Below are 15,822 nucleotides of genomic sequence, written 5' to 3' on the forward strand. Positions count from 1 at the left end.
TTTGAACAGATAAATAAGCATATGGATAAGAGGGAACCACAGAACCCGGTTTAATTTGACTTTCAAAAACCTGTGAGAAAATCCCACTCTAAAGATGATTTTTAAAAAACTGAGTCACTAAGGATTGTTTTGTCATGAATATGGAATTGGCTGAAAGACCATAAACAAAGCTAAAGATAAGTGAATACAGTCCCAGATGGAAAACCATAAACATGGGGGTTTCCTAGAAATCTCATCTTTGATAGGTCTTTTTACGTGTTTATGAATGATCTAGAAGAGCAAGTGTGTATCGAATCTCTGGGTTCAGGTAGCAGAGGATGGTTCTTCTGAGGGGGATGTAAAGTTGATGGGGATTTAATTTGGTTTGAACAAGAATGTATCAGGTACTGAAGAGTCATCATGGGTTTGGACCATGAGGTATTCCAAAGACATAGACCCTGAAGGGGCCAATCATTGCGTCAGCACACCTTCATTTAACTGTAGATGGCAGAAGGCACCGTGAGGTCAGTGATGATGTGGTGCGTGAGACAAATGCCTGCCGTGAGGGTTCAGACAAGGGGAGAGGTAAATGTGGACTGAAGTAGGGAAGGCTTCTTGGAAGAGGCAGCATTTGAGGAGAGCCATGAAGAATGGCTAGGGTTGAGTGGCTGTAGAAGAAGTGAAGGATCTTCCTGTCAATAGCATCTAATGCAAGCAGGGTGCTTTTCTTGCCTTTGTGGAAGGTGGGACTTGTCTGTGTGATCTCATTTAGCCTCACTGCAGCCTAGTGAGGTCGATCCGATGCTCCTTTTCCGAAGGAGGAATGAGAAGCTTGAAGAAGGTAAATGATCTGCTCCGGCTCATATGGCTGGTAAACGGACCCACTGTTGTGATGCCTCCAGTTTTAGTGAGTGAGGCAGCATGAGGAAAGGCACCGGGGCAGGACTCTCTAGAGCAGGTTATAGAGAGAACAGAGGGGTCAGTCCCGCTGCAGCAAGAACAGCCTGTCTTGGGGAGGTCGGAGCATGTGCAGGGGATCTAAATGACAAAGACCCTCCAGTCTCGTCTGGGGAGCTTGAACTTTATCCCGAGGGCACTGTGTAGAGTGGAAGAAGGAAAACAGAACCATATTCTGGGGAGCATAGTCTGGGAAGTAGCAAAAAGTTAATCTGGGAGATGGAAAAAGTTGAGACAGACAACTGGTCTGGAGGAGAACCTGGCTGAAGCTGAGGCAACTTTATTTTGTGCCCCTGCTTGAACTTGCATGTTGAATGTATGCCGGGCCCCAGCACGTCTCGTAGAGCACAGCCCTCTCCCAGGTCAGCACTTGGGGTCTCGTGCCCTGGTGACATCCCAGGTGTCACACGGCTGCCATGTCCCATGTCACTGCCCGGGATGGGGGGTGGCTTAGGCAGCTCAAGGGGTGCCTTCTCTGTCTGCTGGAACACAGCTTGTGGGTCCAGGCCCTGTGAGGTGCTGGGTCCCCTGCTTCTTTAATCGGCATTGCTTACTGAGTCTGCCAGAGCTGTGTGCTACATCAGACTCCGTCCCTAAGCTCCCGGCAGGACAGGAGAACTTCAGGGGTCCCTGAACAGCAGAGTAGCAACATCAGGTTTGGGGAGGAGTATGCAGAGGCAGCAGAGAAGTTAAACTTCCGCAATTCCTTCAGCCACCCTGAGGTGGCAGTGTTAGCAGGCCAGGCTGTCACCTCTTTCTAGTGGCCATGTGGTGTCTGACACTCTGGGGCTGGAAGATGAGCTTATTTGGGGTGAGCGACCAGCTACTCAGTGACATCAGAACTGTCACCCGAGGTAGCTGTTAATAGTGGAGGCAGTAAGGACTTGAGTCAGGAGGTGACACGTGAATCCCTGCTCTTCCTCCTGTTAGTCACATGACCAGGGGTGTCGCTTAACCCCCCTGAGTCTTAGGTTCCCTGTCTGGAAAGTAGAGATGGTAATTGTACCAATCTCCTAAGTTCTTAGGAAATTTAATGAGAAAAAAGCCACTCTGGGTGGCTCAACCAGCACAGAACACAGGGAAGCTATGCTGATGTCTTTAAGATTCAGCCCCAGAGATCTACCTAATAAACCTTCCCCCGCCCCATCCCGGATGGCACAGAGATTTCTGGTACAGCACACTGCAGATCCAGACCATATCGTACTGGTCTCTTGGCCCATCTGCTGCTGTCACTAGACTGTGAGCTCTTTCAGGGCAAGCCCGCATCTTCTGTCTCTTTAAAATCAGCTCTTAAGGGGCACCTGGGTGGCTCAGTGGGTTAAAGCCTCTGTCTTCGGCTCAGCTCATGATCTCAGGTCCTGGGATGGAGCCCTGCATGGGCCTCTTTGCTCAGCAGGGAGCCTGCTTCCCCCTTGCTCTCTACCTGCCTCTCTGCCTGCTTGTGATCTCTCTCTCTCTGTCAAATAAATAAATAAATAAATAAAATCTTTAAAATAAATAAAATCATCTCCTAGACAGTGCCTGGCATATGGTGGGTATGTGAAGGTTTGCCATATAGCCAAGAAAAGAAAAGTGAACATATCACCTCCTATTCCTGTCAGAATGGAAGTTGGGTTTAATTTGCCTCTGTCCCCACAAAGGATTGTGAATTCTTATGAGCAAGTGCTTATTAACTCACTTTAGAACCTTTCCAAGAATCAACATAAAGGTTATTGGTCTTCTCTGTAGAATTCTGATCCTCCCCATCTTTGAAAAATAGGGACAGCCCTGACATCTGCCTCTGTCAGTCACCTCTCTCATTCTTGGGTAGTTCTCATCAAAGACAGAAAGTAGGATATGTACTTTTTTTAAAAGTTGGAATGTGTACGTTAGTGGATTGGATTGAGCTGACATCAGGGAGCCCTCTTACAGGCTTCTCCTGCTACAAGGGGACAAATTTTCCTTGTAATGCTGCTGGTCCTCCCTTTCCGGCATTAAGACTTTTATACGCTCTGGGAAAGATGTAAGCACAAGAGGCTTGAATTTTGCTTTCCCTCTGATATTCATTAACCTTCCTCTGTTTTCCTCAGTCACTTGACCTATGCCCTCTGGATTCCTCTAGCTTTGAGCACAAGCTTTAAAAAAACTCTTCCGGTTTTAGCATTTTTATTAGCCAGAACTTGTCTTGAGCTTGAGCTTTCTTGAAGTGTTTCTTAAATGCAAATGCCAGTCTACCAGTCCTGCGCCTCTCTTTTGAAAACCTGAATTCATTGCAGAGCTGTTTTGAGTCAAACTGATCTAAACCTGATAAGAGACCCAATCACATCCCTATTAGATGTAATGTGCAGTCCTTGAATCTTTGAAATTATTCCCCATTCATCCATATGCAGAGAGAAAACTACATACCATTCTGTTGGTAAAGTTATGAAACTTCTCAACCAACACCTGCTCAATCATGTCTGGCTCAGAGATAACAATGAACATCCGGCGACCAAGATAGTACCTGGGGGAATAAAAAGATGGCTTTAAAATGTGTTGTATTTATCTACCCATTTCTTCTTTCCAAAAAGAATTCACCATGCTTAGAATGAAGGATAAAAGACAAATAAGAAGTAAAGATGTGGGGAAGGTGTAGAAATGTGTGTGCTAATCATGAGGAATAGTATAGCTGTGATGATCTATTATCAGGTTTCATTCCACAGACATTTCTGGAATTCCAACTTGCACCAGGTCTTGGAAACTCTGAGATAAATAAGACAGAGTCCCTGCCCCCAAGGAGCTCATAGCCCGATAGAAAAGATAGATCTGTAAATGTAAACACAATATTAAGGAACTTGTAAGGTCCAGGAGTAAGTAAAAATGGCAGCAGTCAGCATTGTCCATATTGTCCCTAAATGCGGAGGCAGTTATTCTAGCAAAAAAGGCCAAAACTTTTATATATTGATCCTTTGGAGAAAGTCTAACGTGAATTAATAAATGCTGCAAAAATTCAGGAAGAATCAAACCTCCTTGTGAAGATCTGGTTGCCACCCCCGTGCATGAAAAAGTTCAACAGATGCTCCTGACATTAATGAAGAAATGGAGGAAAGGAACAGCCAGTCAACTGGTGGTAGTGAACTCTCAGTGGGGGCAGCATTTGAGTACAGGTCTGGTTATATTCATCAAAATCCTGGGGGGCACAAAAGCAAGTAAGACCCAGTCACAGTTTTCAAGGGTCATGCAGTCTGTTGTGAGTGCAAGTTAGCTAATCAGCACACAGCATGACATCTGGCGAGCAGGGATAACATTGAGGTACACCCAACTTCCCAGAGGTGGTGCTTCTCAAACTGAGTTCCAAAAGATAAACAGGAGTTAGTTCAGAAAAGTGGGTGGCAAAGGGAGTGAAACTACCCCAGGTAGAAGAATCTGTTTGTGCAACTGTCCAGGGACAAGTGTGCTTGGGGGAACCAGGAGTGCTTGGCTACCATCCACATGAAGCAAACCCAAATGGTGATGATGAATGGATTCACTGCATAATCTCATATCTTTAGTCTATGAAATTATACTTTTAGGATGTAATGTGATCACTACCATATCCAGCTGAGAGCAATACGGAATAGAGTTTTTTTTTTTTTTTAAAGATTTTTTATTTATTTATTTGACAGAGAGAAATGACAAGCAGGCAGAGAGGCAGGCAGAGAGAGAAGAGGTAGCAGGCTTCCTGCTGAGCAGAGAGCCCGATGCGGGGCTCGATCCCAGGACCCTGGGATCATGACCTGAGCCGAAGGCAGCGGCTTAACCCACTGAGCCACCCAGGCGCCCCACGGAATAGAGTTTAAAGGATAAAGCCACAAGATATGAAAACAGCAAATTTTACTCTGAATTTTTAGTTACTAAGAACTTTTCAAAAGCTAAAAATGACCTTAAATATTTTTAACTCTTTTCTTTTCTCACTGACTAGGGAAAAAATGAAAAAAAAATATATATGTAGTTGGCACTTATTAGGCACTCAGAAAATATTTACCTGAGTGATAATATTTTCCAAAATTGTAGGGGAAATCTTTGGGAAACAGGAATTCAACAGGTGTGGTAGAAGGAAAGAAATGATACTTAGTAATTTTTATTGTTTTTAATCAAGAAGACCACAATATGGCTATAAACCAATACTTTCATAAAATTTAAGGGGAGTGTCATGGAACTCTTGAGAATCTAGTGAAAGCTGCAGACATTCTCCTAAGAAACATGGACATTCACAGCATTTTGTATACAAATTGAGTGGCTCTTGGACCCCTAAAACCCACTGTAGAGCAAAGCTTCTTAAATATAAAATGTGCTTAAAAGCCACCTGCTGAAAACTTCTCCCATTTGGCAAAAAACATAAACTTAGAGATTTAAGAAGCTGAATGACTCCCCTATAGGAGGAACCCAAAGAAATCCACACCAAGACATATCATAGTTAAACTTCTGAAAGCCAAGAACAGAAAAAAACCTTGAAAGCAGCCAGGAGAAGGGATGGATTATTTATAGGGAACACTGATTCAAAGGACAGCAGATTTCTCATCAGAAACCATGGAGGCCAGAAGAAAGTGGCATTATTTCTCAAATGCTGAAAGAAAAAGACTATCAATCACAAGTCCCATACTGAGAAAAAGTATATTTCAGGAAAGAAGAAGAAATAATAGTTTTGTCAGATGACAGAATACTAACAGAATTTGTCACTATCAGATCTACCTTTAAAGAATGGCTAAAGATATCAAAAGAAGTGAAATCTTGCTATTTGCAACAAGGTGAATGGAACTAGAGGGTATTATGCTGAGTGTAATAAGTCAATCAGAGAAAGACAATTTTCATATGATCTCTCTGATATGAGGAATCTGACAGGCAGGACAGGGAGTCTGAGGGGTAGGGAAGGAAAAATTGAAACAAGATGGGATCGGGAGGGTGACAAACCATGAGTGACTCTTAATCTCACAAAACAAACTAAGGGTTGCTGGGGGGAGGGAGGATAGAGATAGGTGGTTGTGTTATGGACATTGGGGAGGGTGTGTGATATGGTGAGTGCTGTGAAATGTGTAAGCCTGACGATTCACAGACCTGTACCCCTGGGGCAGATAATACATTATGTTAATAAAAATAATTAATAACTTAAAAAAAACAATGACTAAAGGAAATTCTCCAAACAGAAGGGAAATAATAACAGAAGAAAGCTTGGAACTTCAGAAAGAAAAGAAGAATGCAGAATGCCTAAAAAGTAATAGACTAGACTTCTCATGAGTTTCTCAAATCATATTGATAGTTGAAGCAAAAATGATAACACGATCTGATGTGGGGTTCAGTATACTTAGAGATAATGCTTAAGATAATTATAGTTAAGAAGTAAGCAGGGTAAAGGAACCAAAATGGAAGTAAAGTTTCTTCACATCACTCAAAGAGGTAAAGCATCTATACCAATAGACTGAAAATTTACGTATGTATATTTATTCAACCACTAAGAACACTATACAAAGTGATATACAAAAAAATGTTTAATGTCATAAAGGAATTGTAAAAAATGTTCAAATAATCCACAAGAAGGAAAGACAAGTGAAACAAGAAATAGAAAAAAAAACACAAATGCATTACTCAATTATAAATATTATAATTAGATAACAAATTGTAATTTGTGTTTGTAGCTAACAGTGTTGAGACAGAAATTTATAGCATTAAGTACTATCTTAGAAAAAAAGAAAAACCTTAAGTGAATAAGTGCCTGCATCAAGCATCTAGAAAAAGAAGAGCAAAAAACCTAAATCAAATAGAAGGAAGGAAATAATTTTTTAAAAAGCAGAAATGAATAAAACTGAAAACAAAAACAAAAAGTAAATGAAACAAAAATTGTCTCTTGGATAAAAATCAATAAAATTGGTAAGCATCTAGCAAGATTGACAAAGATAAAAAGAGTCAAGACAAAAATCACCAATATCAGGAATGAAATGGGAATCACTATAGATGCTACAGCCATTAAAATAATAAGGGACTACTGTGACAACTTTAATAAATTTGACAACTTAGAAGAAATGAACCAATTCCTTGATAACCACAAACTACTAAAACTCACCCAAGATGAAATAAACAATGTGAATAATCCCATAACCATAAAAGAAATTGAATCCACAATTTTAAATTTCTTAAAAAAGACCTCCCAACTCAGTTGGTTTTAGCGGAGCATTCTACCAAACATTTAAAGACTAATTAATAATTTTACATGCTCTCTTCTAGAAAATAAAAGAGGAACAATTCCCAACTCAATTTATGAAGCCAGTATCACCCTGATACAACCTCCCCCCCAAAAAACAGTACAAAAAAAGAATACTAGATAAGTATTTCTCATGAACTTGGATTCAAAAATCTTCAATAAAATATCAATGAACCAAAGCTTGCAATCTATAGAAAGACTTATACACCACAACCAAGTGATATTTATTCTAGGTATACATGACTGGTTCAACATTTTTTTAAAAAGAGTTTACTTATTTATTTATTTAGAGCGAACAAGCACGAGTTGCAGGGGACAGAGGGAGAGGAAGAGAACCTCAAGCAGACTCCCCACTGAGCCTGACACCAAGCTCCCTCTTATGGCCATGAGATTAGGACCAGAGCCAAAATCTAGATTTGCATGCTTAACCAACTGAGCCGCCCAGGTGCCCCAAGCTGGTTCAATATTTTTAAAAAAATCAACATGAACCACATATAAATTGGATAAAAAAGAACTATGTGATCATTCAGCTGATGCAGAAAAGAGCATTTGACAAAATCCAGCACTCATTCACAATAAAAATTCTTATGAAGAGGGGAAATTCCTCAATGTTAAAATAGAAAGTATCTACAAGAAATCTACCGAAAGGGGCACCTAGGTGGCTCAGTGGGTTAAAGCCTCTGCCTTCGGCTCAGGTCATGGTCCCAGGGTCCTGGGATCGAGTCCCGCATCGGGCTCTCTGCTCAGTGGGGAGCCTGCTTCCTCCTCTCTCTCTGCCTGTTTCTCTTACTACTTGTGATCTCTGTCAAATAAATAAATAAATAAAATCTTTAAAAAAAAAAATCTGCAGAAAAACAGCTAACATCACACTCGATGATGAAAGAGTGCTTATTTCTAAGACTAGGAACAAGGCAAGGACATCCACCCTCTCTACTGTTACTCAATGTAGTACTAGAACTTTTAGCAAGTGCAATAAGGCAAGAAAAATAAATAAAAAGCATACAGGTTGGAAAGGAATAAAAAAAATTGTCCCAACTCTCAGATGACATCATTGTCCACATAGAAAATCCTAAGAAATAAAAAAAATACTGAATAATAAGTGAATTCAGCAAGGTTGCTGTATTCAAGATGAACACATACACACATAAAATCAATAATATTTCTGTATGCCAACAATGAACATGTTGAATTCAAAATTAAAATACAGTGCCATTTATAATATAGAGGAAATAAAGGACACCTAAATAAATAGATACAGCATGTTCACGGGTTAGAAGACCCTACTGTAAAGTTGTCAGTTATTTCAAAATGGATCCATAGGTTCAGTGCAATTCCTGTCAAAAGCACAGCAAACATTTTCTGTAGGCATAGACAGGCTTATTTCAAATTTTTTATGGAGGAGTGCCTGGGTGGCTCAGTGGGTTAAGCCTCTGCCTTCAGGTCAGGTCATGATCTCAGGGTCCTGGGATCGAGCCCCACATTGGGCTCTCTGCTCAGCGGGGAGCCTGCTTCCCTCCCCCCACCGGCCTGCCTCTCTGCCTACTTGTGATCTCTCTCTCTGTCAAATAAATAAATAAAATCTTAAAAATAAAATAAAATAAAATAAAATAAAATTTATATGGAAAGGTAAAGGACTTAGAATAACTAAATCCATTTTGGAGGAAAAAAAGAAAGAGTAAAGTGGGAGGATTAGTCTACCAGATTCTGAGACTTGGCTACAGTAGCCAAGAATGTGTGGTCTTGGCAGAGAAATAGACACATCGATGAATGGAGCAGAATAGAGAGCCTAGAAATAGACCCACACAAATATCATCAACTGATTTTTGACAAAAATACGAAAGCAACTCATTGGAGGAAGGATGGCCTTTCAGCAAGTGGTGCTGGAATACTTGGAGGTATGCTGGCAAATAAACAAACCTCACACCTACAAAAATCAACTCAAAATGGATCACACAGTTAAATGTAAAACATAAAACCTCTGGGGAAAAAAAAGGTAGAATCTTTGGGGTCTAGGACTAGGCAAGAGTTCGTAGACTTGACAACAAACGTACAATCCATAAAGGACAAAAATTGATCAATTGAACCTCATCAAAATAAAAATTTTTTGCTCTTTGAAAATGCTCTCTAGATGCAAAGACAACTGACAGACTAGGAGAAAGTATGTGTAAACCATCTATCTGACAGAGAACTTCCATCTAGAATATATGAAGAACTCTTAAAACTCAATAGTTAAAAAAAAAACAACAACCAATAATCCAGTAGAAAATGGGCAGGGGCACCTGTGTGGCTCAGTCAGTTAAGCATCTGACTGTTGATTACAGCTCAGGTCATGATCTCAGGGTTAGTGAGACTGAACCTGATGATGTTGGGCTGCACACCCAGCGAGGAATCTGCTTGGGATTCTCTCTCTCCTTCTTCCCCTCCCCTGCTTGTGCATGCTCTAAGTAAGTAAGTAAGTAAATAAAATCTTACCCAAAAATGGGCAAAAAGACAGGAAAAATATTTCACCCAAGATTATACAGATGCCAAGGAGGCACATGAAAACATGTTCAATATCGTTGGTCATTAGGGAAAGGCAAATTAAAGCCACAATGAGACATCAATATATATCTATCAGAATGGCTAAAATAAAAAATAATAAGGACATCAAATGCTGATGAGCATGTGCAGAAACCAGATTAGTCATGCCTTGCTGAGGTGGATGTAAAATGGTACGGCCTCTCTAGAAAGTAGTTTGGAAGTTTCTTGTAAAACTAAACATGCATTTACCATATGACCTGGCAATAGCACTCTTGGGCATTTATCCCAGATAAATGAAAATTTATGTTCACACTAAAACATATTCATGAATGTTCATGGCAGCTTTTCTCATAATAGGCAAAAACTGAAAACAACCCAAATGCTCTTCAACAGATGGAAGGTTAACAGTGGTATATCCCTACAGCGGAATACTATGCAGCAGTCGAAAACTCAAACTGTTGATACATACAATGATTTGGATGGATCACAAGGGAATTATGGGAGCAAGAAAAGCTAATCAGGTGACATGTGATTCTTCTTGTATAACCTTTCTGAAATTGCCAAACTGTAGAGAAGGAGAAGAAATTAGTAGTTGCCACAAGGTTAGGGATAGGAGTGGGGAGCGACCCATGTGGGCTCCAAAGAGTGGCGCCAGAGAGCCTTGGGGGTAAAGGGACAGTTCTGTATCTTGGCTTTGGCAGTGGTCACACACATAAAACCACATAGATCTGTACACACACACACACACACACACACAAGTGCGTGTAAACCTGATAAAATCTGAATAAGTATTGTGGGTTGTACCAGTTTATCAAACCAGTAAGTTTCCTGGTTTGATAATGTCCTACAGTTATTTGGGAGGTCATCCCTGGGGGAAACTGGGTAAAGGGTACACAGGACCTCTCTGTACCTTTTTTGCAACTTCCGATCAATCTAGAATTCTCTCAAAACAGTGAAATGTTTTAAGTCACCTGGGAGCTTGATGTACACAGTCCCTGCTCTGCTCCTCCCCAAGTCAGACCAAGTAGGCCTGGGCGGGGCCAAGAATCCGCATTTTTAACAGGCTCTCCACATTCTGATGCCAGGAGACAACGAAGGCCCACACTCTGGGAAATGCTCTCTGAAGGGGGTGATTTTTCAGCCTCAGTGACTGGTCAGAACTGTCTGTGGAGCACTCAGAAAACAATGCCTGCCCCACCTAGACCTGCCTGACCAGAGTCTCTGGGGTGGAATCTGGTCCCTTTTAACAAGGTCCTGAGGGTGACCAGCCTGGGGATCCACAGCTAAAAATCCTGCTCTATATTTAACCGAAGTTCACACTCATTCTCATTTCCCTATATTCTTAGACCTAAAACAAAAGGATTTACATTAGGGTGCACCCATATTCTGGCAATATATTTGTATTGATTTAGTTATTACCCAAATAATTTTACATGTGATCTGGATTTTAAAAACAACAACAACAACAAAATAATGCTTCTATATTCAAATGGAAGTTGTCCTTCCAAGTGGGCACCTTGGGAGTTCTTGTGCTTTTTTCTAGTAATATTGCTAATGCTAAAAACAATTTTGTCACAATTCCTTTAGAATTGCTTCAGAGACTGTTTATGAACCTCGTGAGAAAACTGGCCCCATTTTACATGTAAATTGCGTAATCTTGTGAATTTATATTTACACAAACACTCATCTCTAGTTTGAGGAGCTCCCAGAAAAATTTCGAACAGAGAAAAATGTAATGAAGATTGTTTTTTGGGGTCCCCTCTTGGGTACCTGGGAGGGCTCTGGCCTTCCTGTCTGCCCAGTGCCGCCTCAGGAGGCGGCCTCCCCTATTCCGTGCGGTACTAGAGGAGCTGTTGATGATAGCACTTTGCCATTCCACCACCAAGTCCACTCCCAGCGTCTGGTCATGGATGGACTCGCCACCCAGGCATGCCAATCACAATGACTCATCTCCTTGGCAACACTGACTGGTCCTGGGGTGGACACATGACCCAGTCAGGGCCAGTTAGAATCCTACATTGGATCTATACATGCAGACTGCAGGGAGAAAGCTTCAGCTTTCTCCTAGAGCTGCTAAATTGGGGATAAAGGGGAACAGGGCAGTTGGCCGCCATCTTTCTACCGCGTGGTAGGAACTGTCCGCAGAAGGAGCAAACAGGAACGAGCAGAGATTTCAGACAAAGGGAGTGTCAAGGAAGTACATAGTCCAGTTCGAAGCTTTGCCTGCTGCTGCCCTTCCCGGATTCCCCACACTTCAGTCATAGCGTGTGTACTTTAGGTCATGTGAGTTGGGTTTCTATCGTTTGTTAGCCAGAAGTCCTAACCAAGATGGTGCCCCCTTTCCTCCTTAGCTTTGTGAATACCTGACACCCTCCTGCCTCTCAAAATGTACTTCCCCAAGGGGGCTGATCTCAGTTTGGTACATCAGTGTGAAGGTAAGGGGGCATCTTACTGCTCCCTGAGATAGGGGGTACCTGCTGCCCAGTAATATGCACCCGAGCCCAGGAGGCTGGATCTGGGATCAGCCAGCGTTGCCACCCACCCAGACACTAGTTCTGGGCTCCAGCTTCCTTGTCTCTGAAATATGGAAGGAAAACATGATAATCTCTACAGTCTGGTGTGGCTTTGAAGCCTTTAATTCCTATGAAATAAAAAGAAAATTACATCATGGTCTTTGAATGTTAAGTCTCCTCTCTATAGGGTGTGAAGGCACTCCCTAGATCAGTGCAATGAGCCAGTGAGGTGTTGGACCGGGTTGAGGGCTGTCCTCAGGACCTTTGCACGAACCAAAGCTGTTAGCATTCACTGCACACTTACCACCTGCCAGGCCTTGTTCTAGGTGCGTTGCCCATATGATCTTGTCTTATCCTTACGGGACGTGGATGCGGTAGTTACTATACCCACTTTTCAGAATAGGACACTGAGGCTAAGGGAAAGAAGTTGCCCAAGGACGCGCTACTCCAGGGCCGCCTGATCTGTGGAGCTGTTCAACGCTGAGCAGGTGAGTGAGAGGAAGCCACCAAGCCACCAGCTGCGTCGACGGGTTCTTTCCGAGGAGGAAACACAGACTAGCTTCTTGTTTCACTGACCAGACCCCCAGCCCCCACCTGCCAGCCCAGTTACAAAGGTAAGTTCTTGCTTCACCTTTTGGTAAAAGTTCTTAGCCATTATGTTCATTTATGTTTATTTATGCACATAAGAATCTGCGTATTGAACTCCAGAGCAACTGGTTGAAGAGAAAATTTAGGCCAATCATGAAATATTGTGCAAACAAGAAAACCTACTTGTTTGACTGTTTAATTGGCAGATTTTCTGTTTTGTGTGTGTGTGTGTTTTTTTTTTTTTTTAACTGACCAGTCAGTTCAATCAAGATAGCTGATAATTGCCTTCTGGTCACCGAAGTGAGGTAGCCTGCTGGTATTAGCCTGTGGACTGCCTGGCCCTGTGCCAGGAGTCCTGCACCTGTCAGGGGCAGCCCAGCTCTCCAGGCTGTTCATCAGAGGTGCCTACAGGACCTGCCATGAGAGGATGGGCAGGTTACACAGCTGAACAGAAAAGCACATTGTAAACTAGTACATGTAGTTGTGTAAATAAATACTAGCCCATCCAACTGTATCAGTTCACCCAACAAGCATTTACTGAGCCAAACTCTGTGTCAGGCACAGTGCTGGGTCATGTTAATAATATCCCTAGAAAAAGTCTAGAGGAAGCTGTACTGGCCCACGGTGCTGGTATCTGAAGCAGGAAATGTTGGGGGACTCTGACTTGTCATGCTGTCTTTATTTCTTTAATGTCCCAGTATTTTATAATGAGTGCGTGTGACTTTTCTAATAAGAAAAAGACCAAAGCGGGGGGAAAAAAAAGGATTTCTCACCGGATTGGCCCCATGGTGTCTTTTTTAAGAGTCAAGGTGGGCGTTGGCAGTGACACAACTGGGTTCAAGGCCCTGCCTTGTGATTTCACAGCTGTGTCACCGTGAGCAAACCACGACTTTCTGAACCAGTTTCTTAATCAAGGAGGTGTGCTAGGAGGGTTGGATGAAAAACAGGGGAATGTTATGCCCACAGTAAAGTTTTAGGTAAGCACTGTTTATGATCACCTCTCCATCAGCAGTGTGAGCCCCCTTCCCTGCGTGCCCCAGCAGGTGGGCCGCACCCTGGTAGAGCCACTTGTAGGGGGTGAAGAGGCTGGGTGAGGCATGCCCCTGGGGGGACAGATGATCTGGTGGCCCCCAGCCCCTAGCGTCTGCAGAAGGAACCTGGACACTTATCCAGAGACTCCTGGTTTCCAGGAAGGGTCTGAATGATCGATGGGGGCCTTTGGCTTCTCTGGCAGCTACTAAGCATGAAGCATCTGGTAAATCCTTGCCTCGGTGACAGTGTGATTTCCTGGCACGTGGGGGGATGCTGGCCTGGCCTTAAGCCTAACCTCTGGCCCCCCGTAGGTGTGGAAGAGGTAGGCATGCAGTTGCAGGGGGTTGTGCAGAGCCTGAAGGAGGTCACTGTGATGAGTCCTAGACTCTCACTTTCCAGAAAGTTCTGAGAAAGGCTAAACAGAAGTCCACTGCCAGTTGTCCTAGGTCATTGGCTTTCTGGGCTGGGCAGCGGCCATGGTGCTGGGAGAAAGAATGGCCCTAGGAGACCTGGGAGTCTGTCCCAGCTCAGCTTACTGGGGCATCTTGCTATCCAAACTGTCATTAGAGCCCAGGAGGCTTGAGTTAGCAGAGAGGCAGAGTAGACTCAAGCTGCCAGGGACACTTTCCTAGAGGAGCAGTGACAGAGTCACAGGCCCATGGAGTTTGGAGTCACTGGGAGCAGGAGTGTGCCCCGTGCGTGCGGACGCTTCACTGCACACGTGCTGGGGGGCATATACTGACCTCAGCCCTACAGAGCCTGATGGATCGACTCAGCCTTTTATAAGGAGCCCTGCCCCTCTCAGTGGGGCCTGGGGCAGCTCCGTGTCTTCCTCCTGCCCTCCTCCTACTCTGTCTCTCACTTCCTGGCTGGACTTGGGATCTCCCACTCAGAGATGTATGTCTCCATCAGACAAGACACTCATTGGCTTGTCTTCCCAACCTGCTGCTTGTCTACACATGGGTCCCGACTCAGCTATGCACCTGGGACCTTGTAAAATGCAAATCTAACTGTACCACTCCTTTATCTTAAACCCTTCAATGGTTGGTCACCATCAAGGTCTTGGGCAGTCTTCAGCTCAGACTGCAAAATGTAGCCCCTGCCTTGTTCTTCAGCCTCATCCCTCCCTATTCCCCATCACCCCAAGAGCCAGGACGGATGGATGATCACCCTGAGTCATTGAAACCCTCCATCATCCCTCACCTCCACACCTTTGCACATGCTGTTCCCCCCACTTTTCTGGAACAGCATCCCTCCTTCTCATTTTCCTGCCTGGTTGACTATTAGTGGTTCTCCACTAACAGTAGTTAGATGTGTGCTTGGCTGTCCTTCCACGTGATTCTGAGTGCTTTAAACAAAGGAACCTTCTTTTATTTATATTTGGCCATTAGCACTGACTACAGTTGTGGGCAGGTGGTAGTAATGTTAATGGAGCATGTGTATCCCAGTCCCACCCTCTAAGGCCGCTGGGTAGAGGCCCCGTCTCTCTGGGGAGGACCATTGCAGTAGCCCTTAAACCAACTCCTCCAAACCAGCTCCTCCCTCAAGACCAAATCTACCCTTGAAAGCAGAAGCTGACTATGTTGTCACATGCCTGATAAGCCTCTAATGGCTCTCCATTGTTCGAAGTAATAGGTCCAGCTTCTTGGCCGGTCACCAGGGGCCCTGCAGGAGCCCATAACCTCTCTCCCTACCTTATTCCTCTTCTACCAAGGTTCACAAACTTTCTCAATTTGTGGCACGGGTACTGACTTAGGAGCTTTACATAGCCTCCCAAGGCTGAAGGAGGTACCCAAGAGTCTCCTTTTTAAGCACGTAAGTCCAAACAACTCAATAATTATTCATGTTCTAACAACTCAGTGGACATTGGGAAAAGGAAGACACATAAATTGAGAGTACTTCTCACAGTGTCCAAAAGATGTCACTGTGTTCCCCATGAATATTTAAAATACCCCAGGAAGCCCCTGGAAATTCATGGGTGGCACCCTGGGTTGCCTCAGGCACGTAGTTTGGGAACCACAGCCACATACAGTTGCTCAA

At 43.4% G+C, this 15,822-nt stretch overlaps 1 protein-coding gene and 1 long non-coding RNA gene across 5 annotated transcripts in view; one reads left to right on the plus strand and one right to left on the minus strand.

Annotated features, from left to right (window-relative positions):
- Positions 1-15,822, minus strand: part of TBXAS1 (thromboxane A synthase 1) — a 168,228-nt gene that overhangs the window by 78,204 nt on the left and 74,202 nt on the right. For all 4 annotated transcript variants that reach the window (XM_032305966.1, XM_032305967.1, XM_032305969.1 and 1 more), the window contains one exon: positions 3,322-3,418. In XM_032305966.1, the coding sequence (XP_032161857.1) occupies positions 3,322-3,418 (97 nt within the window). The remainder of the gene's footprint in view (positions 1-3,321; positions 3,419-15,822) is intronic.
- LOC116569609 overlaps positions 12,536-15,822 on the plus strand; it is a 103,990-nt gene continuing 100,703 nt past the window's right edge. The window contains exon 1 of the long non-coding RNA XR_004277102.1: positions 12,536-12,776. This is a non-coding gene — a long non-coding RNA (uncharacterized LOC116569609). The remainder of the gene's footprint in view (positions 12,777-15,822) is intronic.

This window comes from Mustela erminea, chromosome 11 (genome assembly GCF_009829155.1).
Source record: "Mustela erminea isolate mMusErm1 chromosome 11, mMusErm1.Pri, whole genome shotgun sequence".
Lineage (NCBI taxonomy): Eukaryota > Metazoa > Chordata > Mammalia > Carnivora > Mustelidae > Mustela > Mustela erminea.